The sequence below is a fragment of the Ovis canadensis genome, chromosome 1 (genome assembly GCF_042477335.2).
Source record: "Ovis canadensis isolate MfBH-ARS-UI-01 breed Bighorn chromosome 1, ARS-UI_OviCan_v2, whole genome shotgun sequence".
Taxonomy (NCBI): domain Eukaryota; kingdom Metazoa; phylum Chordata; class Mammalia; order Artiodactyla; family Bovidae; genus Ovis; species Ovis canadensis.
In genome coordinates this window covers 34,148,531-34,165,028 of record NC_091245.1, presented here as the reverse complement: position 1 = coordinate 34,165,028, position 16,498 = coordinate 34,148,531, and the positions used below count along the sequence as shown (strand labels likewise).

General features: G+C 34.9%; 1 protein-coding gene across 3 annotated transcripts in view; it reads left to right on the top strand.

Moving 5' to 3' along the window:
- Nucleotides 1-16,498, top strand: part of MYSM1 (Myb like, SWIRM and MPN domains 1) — a 41,833-nt gene that overhangs the window by 1,459 nt on the left and 23,876 nt on the right. For 2 of the 3 annotated variants that reach the window (XM_069592827.1, XM_069592820.1), the window contains exons 2-8: nucleotides 2,988-3,063; nucleotides 4,688-4,758; nucleotides 6,751-6,828; nucleotides 6,919-6,942; nucleotides 8,055-8,133; nucleotides 10,985-11,083; nucleotides 13,403-14,169. In XM_069592827.1, coding sequence (XP_069448928.1) covers nucleotides 2,988-3,063; nucleotides 4,688-4,758; nucleotides 6,751-6,828; nucleotides 6,919-6,942; nucleotides 8,055-8,133; nucleotides 10,985-11,083; nucleotides 13,403-14,169 — 1,194 coding nt within the window. The remainder of the gene's footprint in view (nucleotides 1-2,987; nucleotides 3,064-4,687; nucleotides 4,759-6,750; nucleotides 6,829-6,918; nucleotides 6,943-8,054; nucleotides 8,134-10,984; nucleotides 11,084-13,402; nucleotides 14,170-16,498) is intronic. The other variant, XM_069592830.1, reaches the window with a different exon arrangement.

The window sequence follows — 16,498 nt, the reverse complement described above, 5'->3', positions numbered from 1 at the left end:
CTTTGTAAATTGTGAAGAAGAGTACCAACCCTGTCCATGAGGGACTGAAACAGAGCCGTTTAAAGTTTTCCTGAACTTAAAACACTATAAAAATGAGAAGTAACTAAGTCTCCTTCAGCTGTTTAGACAAAACAGTACAAGTCTATACAAATGAACAGAAAGCCTTTGATAACAGTCTTTCACATTTGTGTAGATCAAGTTAATCTTGACCAAGTGCTTTTGCATGCGTGGTTTGATTTACTTTCCACAATAAGTGTATGAAATAGGTGTGAGGGATTCTTATCTGAAGTTCAAGGCAGATGAGCTGCCCTTGGAAACACTAAAGATTATCTGAGAGCACTGACTCTTCCCCTTTTTCCATGGGTTTTTCTTTATTTTTATGATTGTGTTTTATTTCTCTTTTTCTTTTTTCTTTCCTTTTCTTATTGTTTGTTTGAGCCCAAAGTCTGCTGATGGCACTTACAGTCACATTAGTCTCATGAAACCAGTAACTGGTTGTTGGTTCCTGATGGTCATCATCATTGTCTCACACAATTCTGTAGAGCATCATGAACATTACAGTCTAGTGACAGTTGTTCCCTAGTGTTGGTACTCTAATCATGTGGAATTTGGTGTGAGTAAACACTTAGATGCCCCTCTGAATTTTTCAGTTATAGCTGATCATGACATCTTGAGGGTTAATTGAAAACACACTTTTAAGTCCTTGCTAAGTGCTGGTTACCAAGGTTAGAAGATGCATTGAAGTGTTTTGTTTCCCTTCTACCATTCTTTCTTATCCTCTGTTTCTTCTACTTGTTCTTTAAATCATAGTATTTCCAAGGAATTTTTGTCATAAGACTTCTTACTAACCATACAGTCCATCTCTCAAGGCTTAAATTTCTGTTTAAGTTGGACCATATGAAATTTTCCCAATGTTCTACCAATTTTGACCCACACAAATGACATTTAATCTTAAATTCCATCTAATAACAGGCTGATATTGCCCAAATCTGTCACCAACTCAAATCTCTCTCATGATCTTCAGATCCATTTATCCATTTTCCTGAATCTATTTGCCCTTGGGTGAGCCACAAGCTCCTCAATCTCACTTTATAGAAACTTTCCTTACCCAACCTGCCTCTTCAAGTTCCCTAGTTCAATAAATGGCACCATCCACCCACTCATGCAGGGAAGAGACCTAGATTTTAACCTTCTTCCTTACCTCTCTCCTATTAGAGAGTCTGTAGATTCTGAGTATCCTCTCAGATGTGTTCACTTCTTCCTGTTCACATTGCTTGTGCTTTAGGTCTAAGTTACTGTCACTTCTCTCTAGTATCTATGTAATCACTCCCTCTTAACTGCTTCTTGTCTCTTTGACCCTCTTTTAGTCTTTTCTGAAGTTAGAGTAGTCTTTTCTTACATCCAGATCTGATGATGGTACTCCCAACTCCCTAGAGACCTGTGTGATCCATACCCCACCTACCTGTTCATTCAGTCATTCAACAAATATTGATTAGCATTTATATGCCTAGCTCTGGGTTTATAGTACTCATCCAAACTAAGTCCTTGCTTTTATGGAACTCACATTCTTATTGGATGAGACAGAGAATAAACTTTATATTATAGCAGTTTCTAAGAGGAATAGCAGTTTCTAAGTATAGACTGGGAAAAGTCACTAACTAGGAAACTTTTATAACTTCAAAACATATAGAAGCAAATTTTAAATTTAATTATATCACAGATTGGGCCTCCTCAAACTTAACTATTCATATGAAGTGAACAATGTGACTTGCAGTTCAGTTCAGTCGCTCAGTCGAGTCTGACTCTTTGTGACCCCATGGACTGTAGCATGCCAGGATTCCCTGTCACCAACTCCCAGAGCTTACTCAAACTCATGTCCATCGAGTCAGTGATGCCATCCAACCATCTCATCCTCTGTCATCCCCTTCTCCCGACTTCAGTCTTTCCCAGCATCAGGGTCTTTTCCAATAAGTCAGCTCTTTGCATCAGGTGGCCAAGGTATTGGAGCTTGAGCTTCAGCTTCAGCATCTGTCCTTCCAATGAATATTCAGGACTGATTTCTTTAGGATGGACTGGTTGGATCTCCTTGCAGTCCAAGGGACTCTGAAGAGTTTTTTCCAGTACTGCAGTTCAAAAGCATCAATTCTTTGGCGCTCTGCTTTCTCTATAGTCCAATCTCACATCCATACATGACTACTGGAAAAACCATAGCTTTGACTAGACAAACCTTTGTTGGCAAAGTAATGTCTCTGTGTTTTAATATGCTGTCTGAGTTGGTCATAGCTTTTCTTCCAAGGAGCAAGATCTTTTAATTTCATGGGTGCAGTCACAATCTGCAGTGATTTTGGAGCCCCCCGAAATTAAGTCTCTAACTGTTTCCATTGTTTCCCCATTTAAATGGTGGAAGTAACTATGACTCTCTTAAGTGTGACTTTAGAGAGTTCTAATTAGTTAAAAGGCTGAGAATTAACAAAGTTGAATCCCTCATAGACATAGAAAAGCCCCCAGATAACTCAAGTTAATTTTTGTTATGTGAGTTAAAACAACAGATTTGTTAGATCTCTTCACTGTACTGTCCTCCTTCAAGTATTTTCTTTTGTTTCTTCTATTTCGTCTTGCTTTTTCTTCCATTTTGAGAGTGGTACTGTTAATGGGTGGCTTTTATGCTTTAGATATAACCAGGAGAGTCATAAAGTTGAATTCCTGTATAGATGTGCATATTCATCAAAAGAAATCTGAAATGTTGGTTCATAGCCACAGAATATGTTGTGTGTGGTTGCTGTTTGGACGTAGTTTTTTCCTCATGGAGTTGTTTATTCTTGGGAGACAGAGAAGTAAACAAACTTGATATTTGGCAGTTGAAATAGGATGGAGAAAGGAACTAAATATTTGTTTACGTACGAAACCTGTCAGTCACTGTGCTGTGTAAATTATATTCATTAATTGGTATAATTTCACTTTTATACCTATTTTCTCAATTATTGCAGAAGTGATGAAAATACAGCATCAGTTTTACAAGATCATTATCTTGATTCATCATGGAGAACTGAGAATGGTCTTATTGTAAGTATTTTGTGGAAATATCAGGTATATTAAGCTATTACTCAGTGCGCAGAGTATCTCTCTCTCTCTCTCTTTTTTTAACTTGGTGCTAGTTCTCAGTGGTCACAGAGGTAAGACAGTGAAACCTTTTTCTTAAATTAAAAATAGAAGGAATTTATTCTTTTTTCCTTTGAAAAAATGGCCTTCTGGGAAACAACTTTGGAGCCAGCTAGATTTAGGCACAAATTGGTGCTCTACCACTTATCAGATTTATGAACCACAGTTTTTTCATCTAAAATATGGGGATTGTTGCATGATTCATTTCTTCATTTAACAGTTATTTATCGAGTCCTTGGGCTTCCCTGGTGACTCAGTAAAGGACCCCCTGCCATTGTGGGAGATGCGGGTTTGATCCCTGGGCAGGAAGATCCCCTGGAGGAGGAAATGGTGACCCACTCCAGTATTCTTGCTTGGGGAAGCCCATGGACAGAGGAGCCCGGCGGGCTACAGTCCATGGGTTCACAAAAGAGTCACACACAACTTAGCAACTGAACAACAACTATTGAATACTTACTATGTGCCAGACACCAGGCCAGGTTTGGGGGAATACAACCATAATCAAGACGGACATGGTGAGGGAAACTGAGAAGGTGACATTTAAGTTGAAAGTAGAAGTAGGGATGTGAAGAGTAGAGGAAAACTATATGCAGAAAGAACAGCAGCACAAAGGCTGTTGTTGAAATCCAGTATCTAGAATATAGTAGGAAAGGGGGAGAGGTGACAGGTTGGGGAGGCAAATGATGGCCCTGTCACACTAGCAGGAGGCAGGAAGAAAATGAAAAAGACTAGTTAGGAAACATTTCTAGGGACCTAAGCAAGATTCGGTGATGGCTTGGCCTCAGCTTGTGGCAGAAGTTGACAGATTTGAATTATGTTTGCGTGGTAGAAATGCTTGTTATATTGGGTTTGGGGATTGAAGGAAAAGGAAAGAATCCAGAATGATTTCTGGGTTTCAGGCTGGAATAGCTTGGTGACTAGTAATGCTGCTTACAAAATTGGGAAGGCAGGAGAAAAGCTGGTGAAGGTTATGCTTTGGTAAATTTTGTTTTGAACATGTGAAGTTCTAAGAAGCCTGTTAGGTATCCAAGTGGAAATTTTGAGTGGGTAGTTAGTTATAACCGTCTAAATAGAGCTTGGAAAAGAGACTTGGCTGAAAATGTTTACGTTTTGAGAGTTAAAAAGAAGTATGGAGAGATTGTGGCTTAAGGGGAAGAAAGGAATTGTGGTGAGTTTTGGAAATATTAATAGGTGAGATATCTAGCAAAAGCTTAGTAGTATCTTAATTGTTCCTCATGCAGGATAACCATTATTACTTTATCATGAGTAGGAGCCAGAGCCTAGGAATCTAAGGCTCAAGTCTCTTCTTTCCCACTTAAAACGTTAGTTACTGCTTCTATGAATGCATCTGTGAAGTAGTGATGCCTGTCTCAGCATTATCGTAGGAGTCCAAAGATATGTCTGTGTTCTCGGTAAATGGTAGCTTTATTATTTGTAATCATATTATTGTGTATTTTCATTTAACAAAATAGTAATTGGTTTCAAAAAGCAGTAAATAAAAAAAATTATTCTTCCTTTTTTTTAATAGCCTTGGACTCTGGATAGCACCATCAGTGAAGAGAACAGAGCTGTCATTGAGAAAATGTTGTTGGAAGAAGAGTATCCTTTATTCACTATGAGGAAAGTAAAGATTTCAGGGTTAAAAATTCATTAATGCAAAACTTACAAAAGAGACCACTGTTAGTTGCTAGATGTAATGCTAGGGTATGATGTTACCTACCTATTCTGTTTTACCACTAAGTCTGAGATCTGACCCAATACTTTTGAGTTTCTGTTGTCAACCAACTCTTTCAGTTACCTTAATATTGGACAGAAATTATAGAGATTTTTTGGTTGTTGTTGTTTTGTTTTTATTTTTTATCTTTGCCATGCCACATGGCATGTGGGATCTTAGTTCCCAGGCCAGGGATTGAACCCATTCCCTCTTTAGGGAAAGTGTGAAGTCCTAACTGTGGACCAGCAGGGAATTTCCTATAGAGTGTTTTAAATCAGCTAGAATCCTTAGTTTAAGTCCAGATTTTCTAGTCCAGACCTCCCATTTTCAGTTGTATGAGATATTAATTCGTCCAAAGACACAGAATGAGAATATGTAAAAGTTCTCACTTCTTATTCTACCAATTTATAGGTGTTACTGGGGGCAATCTAAGTAAAAAACACAAAACTATAGAATGAAGATTTTTTTTCTCCCAGAAGTTGTAGGTCCTTATTGACAGTTCAGCCACTGGCTTCTTGCCCTGTTTCTTTCATCTGTTTGTGATATTTGCAACTTAAATTTTGGGGAACTCATATATTTTTTTACATGTAAAATAAAAGGATTGAATAAAAAGTTTTCTGATTTTCTGATTTATAAAGATTGTTAATATAACTCTAATTAAAGTAGTGAGTGGTTTGTTTTCAACTCTTCTGTGTTTCATGGATTTTTATCTCCTTTTTAAGCCAGAATTTCTGTTCCTTTTACTCCCAGTTATTGCTGTGTTGTTTTCAGGGTGTCTGTGTACCTTTAATTCTCATGGGTAACCCCCTTTTAGGCTTTCTTACTCTCCAGCCCTCCCCAAACATTACAGCTATAGCCTGGATCATCGCTTTTCAGTAGAAAAATAGTGCAAGTCACATATGTCCTTTATAGTTTTCTAGTAGCCATGTTTAAAACAGGGGAAATCAATTATAATAACATTTTATTTGACCCAGTATATTTAAAATATATTTCAACATTTAATATGTAAACATTGAGATGTTTTACATTCTTTGTTTTATACTCTTTGAAACCCAGTGTGCATTTTATATACTTAACAGTACATCTCAGTTTGTGCTAACCACATTTCAGGTATTCAGTAGCTACACATGTGGCTATTAGCCAATGTGTTGAACAGTGTCATTCTAGATTAATGAATATTTAGGAAGTCAGTGGTTCACTTCCAGACTTGGGAACAAAATAATGATAGTAAAAGCTGTGCGAGCTCTTGGATGAACAAGGATAGTGCTTTCTTCTATCCTTGTCTTCAGCACCTGATATCTGCCATGATGCCTCGTGCACATGACACACAGTCAGTATTTGCTAAGTGAAGAATCTAAAAATATAACAGTATAGGCTAGGTTTAATCAATCTGAGAGGTAGATTTGACCCAAGCGTTCGTTATATTTGTTAGGGTAGAGAACAACCCTAAAGTCTTCTCTGTTACCTTCAGAAATGTGAAAGCAGATACTCCTGAATTATCCTGGACAACCAGTCAGCATCTGTTAATTCTCCATATGTGTTAGGAAAAAAGATTTAAATAAAACATTGAGGATATCTCTTTTCTTAGCCACTTCTAATAGGGAAGAAAGAGAAACTGGCATTTAGGTAGTACACATTTTGTGCAGATACTGTGTATGTATGACTTCACATGTAATATTTAATCCAGATAAAAACCCTATAAGATACAAACATTTTTGTTATAATTATTACACACCTGGAAAATTTTTTGAGAAGAATTGGTTTCACTTGAATTTAAGTGTGATTTTCAGGATATGTGAGTGCCTGCTTTATACAAATTGCATAATAATTTATAGGACTTTATTATTGTTTTAAAAGTTTCTTTAATAATTACACAGGTATTACTTATCCAATAAGTCACTTCCAGGAAAATTCTGGCTTGATCAAAAGGAAGATGATAAAAAATACTTGAAGAGGTAAAATCAATTTATAATGCTTTTAAAAGTCTGAATTGTATTTTTAAAAACTTCACAGGTTTCCTTATTTTCTTTTTTCATGTGGTGCAGTCTGCAGAAAACAGCAAAAATCATGTATGTACTTACATTTTATACTTTAACATTTTTTGATTAGTTTAAAATTAGGGGAAAATTAAACAAGTTATAGTTGGCCTGTGGAAAAATCCTCTTGACCTTGGGTTTACACAATTATAAAATCAAAAATTTCTTGTACAAATGTTGGAATGTTACAAGATAATTTTATTGTATTATTTATTTGTCAGAACCTTTATGGCCCTACATAGGCAATTTTATTAAACTATGGGAAAGGTGGTTTTCTAGGGATTTGTGGGGAAAATTTTTTTAAGCTGCCCTCTAGTATATTATGAATTGACTTGATTTCTGTTGCCCTGTCAGTTAATTTTCATTTGTTTCAAATAAAACTTTAATTTGAATTTGTAGTTTTTAAAAATTATCTAGAGAAGTTAAGTATTAACTGTTTTATAAACATCCTTTCCCTATAATTGAAGAAGGTTTGATATTATTCAGTGTTTCTAAGCTTGCATGTTGATAATCCCTTAGAGGGTAGACTTGTAATTACCAAGAGTTTGAGCACTGAACAGACTGGCTTTTGCATTTTGGTGAACAAGCAACAACAACTAAAAAATGAAGTTAAAGAAAAGATTAATGGTTCACATCAATTAAATTAGTTGGCTTCATCTCAATTTTATTTTTAATTTCTTAATGTCCTGCATTTCAAAAGCAATAATGATAGTGTCATAGTACTTTCACCTCTTTTCCGGCTTGATATTTACGTAGATTTACATAGAAGAATCAGATGGTATTTCTGGAGCCCGGTTTATCTCCGACAAGCCTCTCAAGTTTTGGAGATGTATTAACATTTGCTGCTTTGTGTCCAATCTAAGGAAGCCTATTTGTTATTTCCTTTGATGTCTTTTAGTGTTATCTTCACTCAGACCCAAGGATTATGTCTTTGGGGGCTCCTGTCCTGAGCTAGAGAAATATATAAGACAGGGTAAATCTGGTCCCCCAGGTAGAGGCTGCAGCCTGCTTTTTCTTCTCTTCTTTTTAATTCTTAGACTCAAAAAGTATTAAGTTTAGCCCATGGCTATCTATAACCTTTAGCTGCATAAATATGGAATGTTCCATTTCAGAAATTTTTTTGCAATTCCTCTTTTTCCCCTCAGGGTACACTCTCCTACAAAACCAGCCAGTTACTCAGTAAAGTGGACGATAGAAGAAAAAGAGCTGTTTGAACAAGGGCTGGTAAATAGAGCAATTTTTAATTTATAGTGAAATAATTCTAGAAGCAAATATTGATAGAATTATAAGGTTAATTTATAGAGACTGAAAATTTCATTTTAATTATAGTAATCACATTTATAGTTTTTCTGTAGTTAAATGATGTAGTTAGAATGATTATGTTTGTAGTGTAGTAGGAGAGAATTCCTTTTAACTCATACTTAAGTTACTAAAATATTAAAATATTGATAGATTTGACTCAATATTTTAGGTAGTTTTTCACCCCTTTTTTGGTACTAATAAAACCCAAGAAATTGTACTATATACGTTTTACCAACCACCTGTACTGAAAGGCAAACTTATTTATAATTACCTGATCTTTTCTCTTGGGGAAAAACTTGTATTTGGAACAGTCTGGGTGATCAGCTCAGTTTTTTTCAATTCCAATTTTGGCATTTGTGCACATAATCTAAATACTTTAATGGATATAGTTAAAGACCAGAAACATTCCTTTTGCATCAGTGTTTCACTGAGATCTATTTAAATATTCACAGTTGCATAATGGAAAAAAAAATGTACACAAGTTTCTAATTATGAGAAAGTGCCTTAATATAATGAAACTTAACAAAATATGCAGGAATTTTTTTAACTGTCTATAGTAGATTATTTTTTTTCTTTAAGGTACATATTACTCAATTAATTTTGAAATTATATATATTTATATATTATATATGTAGAATATGTAATATTATGTAGGATTCATGAATGCAAATTGAAACATGGTTAACATAACTACAGAAACTATTTTGAGGGTTATATCTCCTCCTGAGATTTTTCTCCTATACTTCTGATGCTTTTTATACTGATATTTTAGTCTGTCGTGTGATTGTCATTTATATAATCTAATTAACCAGTCGTATATTTAAGATTGCTGACAACTTTAGTGTTTTGTCCATTACCAAAGATCAGAATATACACACAAATGGATTGTGAATTTTGGGGTTGTTCTTGTTGACATTGGTGGTAGTTATAGAGGCTTAGCTCCATGGTTCAGAACTCAAATGGCACCTTAAGTTGTAGAGTGTTAAGTCTCCTTCTGACTTCTGTCTCAACCTTTAGTTTTCTTTGCCTGTCACCTGTTCTTGTGAATCCTTCCAGAGATAATTTGTCCCTATAAAAGCAAGTGTCTTTATTTAGGTACATATGTAGATATCTATATCTATCTGTGTATATATAAAGAGATATTTTAAACCTAAAATATTTTCCCACAAAAATACATGGAACCATTGATTGTATTCTCAGCCTGTGTAACTCAGTATCATTTGCTTATAATCTGAATTCTCTCCAGCTTGAGAGTAGGAAATTATGTGGTACTGAATGATGAAAGAAGATGTTTTTCCCTCTTGTCCCTTTGCTCTCTTTTTAAATTGGTGAATGTTTTCTTTGCTTCTCTTGCTAGTGTCCCCTCTCCAATTTTCATAGTGCCCAAGCCCCTAGAATCCTAACTAGTCACACTTTATCCAGATCTTTCCTATTTCCAAAAGAGTGCTCTATGCTACCAAATTACATATTTGCCTTCATTACACAATGTGTGTCCTCAGTCACTCGGCTGTGTCTGACTCTTTGCGACCCTATGGACTGTAGCCAGCCAGGCTTCTCTGTCCATGGGATTTTTCAGGCAACAGTACAGAAGCAGGTTGCCATTTCCTACTCCAGGAGATCTTCCTGACCCAGGAATCAAATCGGCTTCTCTTGTACCTCCTGCATTGGCAAGCAGATTGTTTACCACTGTACCACCTTGGGAAGCCCTTAGCACATACTACAGATAATTAAATCTTCAGAAAGTTGATCTCAGGTATTAGTTAAGAACTATCATAAGTTATTAATTTATACTTACTGATTTTCTCAGAAGTACTTTCAGTTTTAAGAAATTGTCCATATGTCAGATTTTCTATTGAATACCAGAAATAAGTATGTAAGTTAAGATTTATCATTTAGGTCAGGATAATTTATTGCCATTAGTCATGACTCTCTGGCATGTAAATCTGGCCCTGAGATCAGCTTCTCTGAGTTGTTGTTGTTTTTTTTTTTTCCTTTAAATAGTTTTAGGAAATGTAAAAAGATTGTTGAGCTTCTTTGGGAAATGGAGAGTATCTTGTGTTAGAGATAATGTAAAGGAGATTTATGTATCAAATGATAGACTTGATAATTAAAAATACTGTCTAGCTTTAAAATTATACTGCATTCATGTCTGTACTTGAAAACACACCAGAGCTCCCTCAAGTTCTCAGTTTTTCCCTTCACAGCCTCGATGTTAGTAGGTACACAGCCTTTGACCATGAAGGGATGTAGGGAGGCGTTGGTTGGAGGTCACTTTATTTGTGATTCAATCTTTTAATTCAGTTTACTGTGATATCTGAACAGTGTAAAAGTTTTTGTAATGTATGTTTTAATATGGAATCTGACTAAGAAAATTTTTTTGAAATTAATGTTGGAACATAGTCAGTTGATTCTATAATTGGAAAATAGAACATACAACCCACCTCCCTTTCAATGCACTTTTTTGTTGAGTTATCCTTAATTTTGGAACATCATAATGTATAATACTAATACATACTGTAGGAGTACATAGAAGTGATGGATCTTCATTTAGGTAGCTATAGAAAGAAATTTCTAAATCATCTTGGTCTGCTTTCATAAGTCAAGATTCAAAGAGGAGATTGTGGGCTTTGATTTTAAGAGTCTTAACTATATATGAGACTTGTGTGTTTTAGAAAACAAAAATAGATCATTTTACTTTTTTTTAATTTGGCAGTAATTTGGCATGTTAATTAAGCTAATCAAAAACAATTTCTTTTCCATTTTGATAACATAGGCTAAATTTGGCCGAAGGTGGACCAAAATTGCAAAGCTAATTGAAAGTCGCACTGTTTTACAAGTGAAGAGTTATGCGAGACAGTACTTTAAAAATAAGGTAAGCAGGATATAAATATCCTAGTGATCATATTTAAAATAAATAAAATTAATAAGCGTAAATAGTTCTTTAATTCAGGCATGCTTGCATACATGCTAAGTCGTTTCAGTCACGTCTAACTCTTTGTGACCCTATAAACTATAGTCTGCCAGGCTCCTCTGTCTGTGGGGATTCGAGTGGGTTCCTCCAGAAGATCTTCCCAACCCAGGGGTTGAACCCATGTCTCTTACATCTCCTGCATTGGCAGGCGAGTTCTTTTCCACTGGTGCCACTTGGCATTAAAGTCTTAATGTTCAGAGTGTTTATAGTGAAAATATTTTATACCCATAAAGTACCCTATAAATGTTTGTCTTCAAAAATCTCAAAGCATATCTTCAATGTATTGAGTATTGCTGTTAAATTAGTATTATTATGTTACTCCACTTAATTTCGTGCAGTTAAATAGGGCAAATTATTAGTTGCTCAAAAACATCCTATAAAGCAAATAGTATTCCAAAGAGAAAACCTTAGAGGTCATTGCTTCCTGGAAAATCTTTTTCCTTTTTAAATATTTGCATTAAACTTTTAAGAATTATTAGAGCTTAGGGGCCAAAAATACTAACATGATTCTAAAATCTTTTTAATAGCAATGAAACTTGTACAATTATTATAAAGAACTGTCTGAAAACTCTAATAAATTGCAGTGTTCAAAAATGTACAGTTACGGTCTAGTTCCTTAGTCTCGAAAGTAATTTGTGCTGTATTCAACCATGTAGTTCTGATATTTAGAATTTTTCTAATATGTTCTGCTTGAGTACTAGAAGCATAATTATATAGAATTTGAAAGTGTCTTAAATGAAATTTGGTGCTTTCTTTTCATGTAAATTGGGTTGACCCTTGAACAAAACAGGCTGAACTGAGCTGATCAACTTATATGTGGATTTTTTTTCAATAGTCAGTAATACAGCACTGCACCATCCCCTGAGGTGGAACTGCAGGTGTGGAACTGCAGATGCTAAGGGGCCACATAAAGGGGAGGCCAACTTTAAGTTATATGCAGATTTTCAACTGTATGGTGCTCCTGACCTGCTGTTGTTCAAGGGTCAGCTGTATTGGGTTTTACCCCGTATACAAGACTTAACCTAATTTAGTGTCATTTGGTCATAGGAGGTAAGTAATGGAATGAATTCATTGTAAATCAGTCAGTCTGCTCCCTCTTAATCAGCAAAAGCATTTTCCAGACAGCCTACTAAGGTCAAGGTATTGGGAGCCAGAATAAGCCTAATTTAGTTGTTTTTACCCATGCTTCTCTGGCTGGTATGTGCGGGACTTCTTGCAGTGTCAGTTTTACTCAGAGGCTTGAGATGAAAAGGTACATTTTAATATTTATAAAATTAATATATAATTAATACAATGCAAAATTTTGTCAGCAATTTTAAGCTAAAAATGAGAAACTTCAAATAAATAGGTTGTTAAAGGCTATTTCAGGCTAAATGTCCGAATTTCATTTTCCCTCCTGCTAGCCTTTCCTTTTCCTTTACATAGTAAGCCAGTTAACTATAATACAGTATCCTCGGAGTCTGTTATGATAAAGGATCTATACATAATCTCTTTTTAGGAGCTGTTATGTCTTGGGTATATTAGTTATTTGCAAGATTTTTCAAAATTATATATAACAAAGATTTTATTTCAAATCACATATACTCGTTAGCATTCTTTTTCTTATTGCATTACAACATATTTATGTTTATAACAGCAGGTATGATAGTTTCATGCCTTAAATTATAAGCTCTATAATATTAGAGCTACATTAAATGAACTTGCATAAGCCAGTTTGTTTCTATTGTCTTTGTATTTAAATGAAAGATGATTTTAATTTACTCAGTAAATATATGTGAGATAGACTCCTTTAACTAAAAGGAGTTTTTAGCATTATAAAAATGATCTGCTGAGGTATCAGATATTCTGAGAAATAAGCCTTCGCAATATCTTAAAAATACCTTGTATGATGGTTTTTGGTTAATTTTCTATGGTTGATCTGAGCCAGATTCCCATTTTAAGCTTCATACTGAAAACTAAGTATTAATAGTAGGTCATAATTATTTGATTAATAAAAGTCACCATTTGACCATGAATGAGTCAAATATATTTATGGAAATTTGAAGTGATGATCTTTTACACTTAAAATGTAGTTGTAACCCCTTCAGAAAAAGCACAGTAAAGATACACCTTTGACATGTACTCAGTTTAATAACTTTGTATCTTATTTTTTTGTGTGTGCCAGTGATTACATTTTAAACATGTTAACATTATGGATATTTTATCTTGATTTTTAATAAGGTAAAATTAGATGGTCCAGAAAAGGAAACACCAAATCAGAAGAATAGCAGTGGCTTCCAGATGAAAAATGAAGATGAAGCGACAAAGGCATGGACAGCATCAGGTTTAAGGGGACGTGCTGATCCCAACTTGAACGCTGTAAAAATTGAAAAGTTATCTGATGATGAAGAAGTAGACATCACAGATGAAACTGATGAGTTGACTTCTTCAGTTCCCCAAAAGGATCTTAGCAGTGTTCTCTTGTTAGACATGTCTAATAATGAAAGACCTGAAACCAGTAAAGCACTGGTTTCTGACAGCCAAGAAAATCCCATTTCCAAATCTTCCAAGGAATACCTTCTGACTATAAAGCAAGGTGAGATGGAAACACTTTCAAGCTCAGGAGTTAGACTTTGGACTGAAAATTACACCACCAGTGACCAAAAATTAGTTGAATTAAATGATCAGAAATGTGATAAGCTGATGAAGAACTGTGATAAACATGATGGGAATGGAATAACAAATGATGCCAGACAGTTGCCTTCTCCAGAGCCTTGTGAAGCTCAGAAAGACTTGAGTGATAATGAATTGCTTTTTCATTCCTCCTGCCAAATGGAGGAGGAGAGCCAAGAGGAAGAAGAGCTTAAGCCACCAGAACAAGAAATAGAAGTTGATAGAAATATCATTCAAGAAGAAGAAAAACAAGCAATTCCTGAGTTTTTTGAGGGGCGCCAAGCTAAAACACCAGAACGCTATTTGAAAATTAGGAATTATATTTTGGATCAGTGGTAAGGAAAAATTGTATTTTAGATGCTATTTTAAAGCTTATGAAACTCTAAAGTATGTACATGTGCCTGTGCAGAATTTAGTATTTTACAGTCCTAGTGTTCCAGAGAGCTTTAACATTAATACATTTCAGTAGGCAAGACTTGGTTTCTCATAGTGAAACCGTTTGAAAGTTTTGGGAAATGTTGTCATCTGTAGCTGTCTTAACCCATCTGTCTGTTATTTTGTTAGAGTCTGTGGTCCTAAAAGAAAAGGGATAAATTATTACCTGAAAAAGCAGTTTTGTAGGACACTGTTAGGAAGATATAAAAAACACTACTGAACTGGAAGAGGGGAAGAATGTCTATCTTACTTAGTTTATGGTGTACTTTGAAGTACAAAGAGAAAACTTTGGTGACAAGGATAGTATCATTTAATGTGGCTTGATTTCAGAAACTATTCTAAAAGTCTGCCTTAAGTGCTTTTGACTTTGAACTTCTGACATAATGTGTCAATAATTCCTTTATCAGAATATAAGAATTTTTTTAATATATTCAGTTTACCCTCTAAATTGTCAGTACCTTTTATTTGAATTACTTAGTGAGGGATAGGGAACAAGCCAAAAAACTTCCCACTTTATTAGCTTAAATGCTGTGAAAGTGATTTGCATTTTTCATAATAGTTTAATTAAGACATCATCAAACATTCATGATTGTTACTGCTTCAGGAGCTATAAAATTGTGTAGAGCCGTCTTTACAGAGGGCTTCTGTTCTGACCTAGGAAGATTACCAAAGGAAAAAACCAGGCTTGTTAAATCAGTAACTTTCATTTTACTCACATAATATTAATCATTTTTACATCTAAAGAAAGCCCTATTCTAAAAGAAAAACAAATTTTTTTTTTTCTCTCTCTTAACTCTTGGTTATTTTGCAAATGATTGAGGTTGGGAAAATGCTAAGTGAGGGTGGTATCAAAGTAAAAGAATACCTATAAGGAACCACTCCTGATATTTACATAGGGTTTTATAGTTTACAGAGAGCTTTTCTCTATCTGATTGTTCAGAACAATCCTGTAAACTAGGCAGGTGGTGTTTTCTCTCTTTGAAAGAATGAGCTTGAGGTCAGGAGGGGCTTAGGGAGCTGCCTTGGATTATACAGACCGGTTGTTGACAAAAGAAGGACTTCAACGCAAGTATCGACTCTGTAAATCACTCTTTCCATTATTCTACATTGCCTAGTTCACACTTAAAACAGAAAAATTAAATCTCCCTTGGCATCTAATTTTGTTTTTGGAAATAAGAGCATGAATGGCCAAAATTGAAGTACTTCAAAATAATGACTAAATCAAAAGTGTCTATATAAATTATCAAAGACAATTTAATGTTACTTTAATCAAATTTCATTTGTTACTTTGAATTTTGGATTTACAGGCAGAGTAATTTATATGGGTAGCATGAATTATATGGCAATAGTTTCCTAATGTCATTGCCTTAGTTCATGAAACCAGTTAAATATTGCTGTTTCAGTATGATGATTTAGCCGAACAGTATGAAAGCAAAAATAAATGTTTTGAACAGGAACTCAAACCTATTCTCTTCAGAAATAGAACAGAGTATTTAGAGACTGGAGGCGGTGTTAAAAAAAAAAATGAAGAGTTCAAGTTTTAAGATAAAAAAAGTCCTGCTAGATTTGTTTGTAGCTAGAAGATCTTTTCCATAAAAGCACATGCAGTTGACTCCCTGTTTCGGGGGCTATTTTATTAAAATAGTAACCAGTAATCATTGAATACTTATAAATGCCCAACATTGTATTTATCTCTAGTCCTCTTTGACAGCCTTGTCCTCATTTTACAGATGAGAGAAATGAGGTTGAGAGAGGGAACAGCTTGTTCCAGGTCACATTAGGTGGAGGTGATTCCAGAGAATGCAGTCTTGACCCATTATTTTCACACTTACCACTCTGGCCCTTGACTGACTTTTCACACTGCCTCGAATGCTTTTCCCCACTGGATTTTGGTGAATCTCACTTCCTCTTCTCTTTCAGTTCTGCTCAAGGGAGATTAGATGCCTTCTTTCTCTACCCTGTGTCTACAATAGCTCACATATCTCCTCCCTCTCATTCTCTTACCCTGTATTGTATATATCTTATAAAACTTCTTACCACTGAAAATACTATATTTTTATTTGTGTTTTGTCTCCCCTCTCTCCACCCCAATGGTAAATATAGGCTCCATGTTCATTGTTAATTGTTTTGTCCCTCCTGCTTAGAACAATGCTTGGAATACAGAGACAGATTGAAAGAATGAATCATCATTATATCATAAACAGATGTTTCTAGAGGCCTTACCATTTG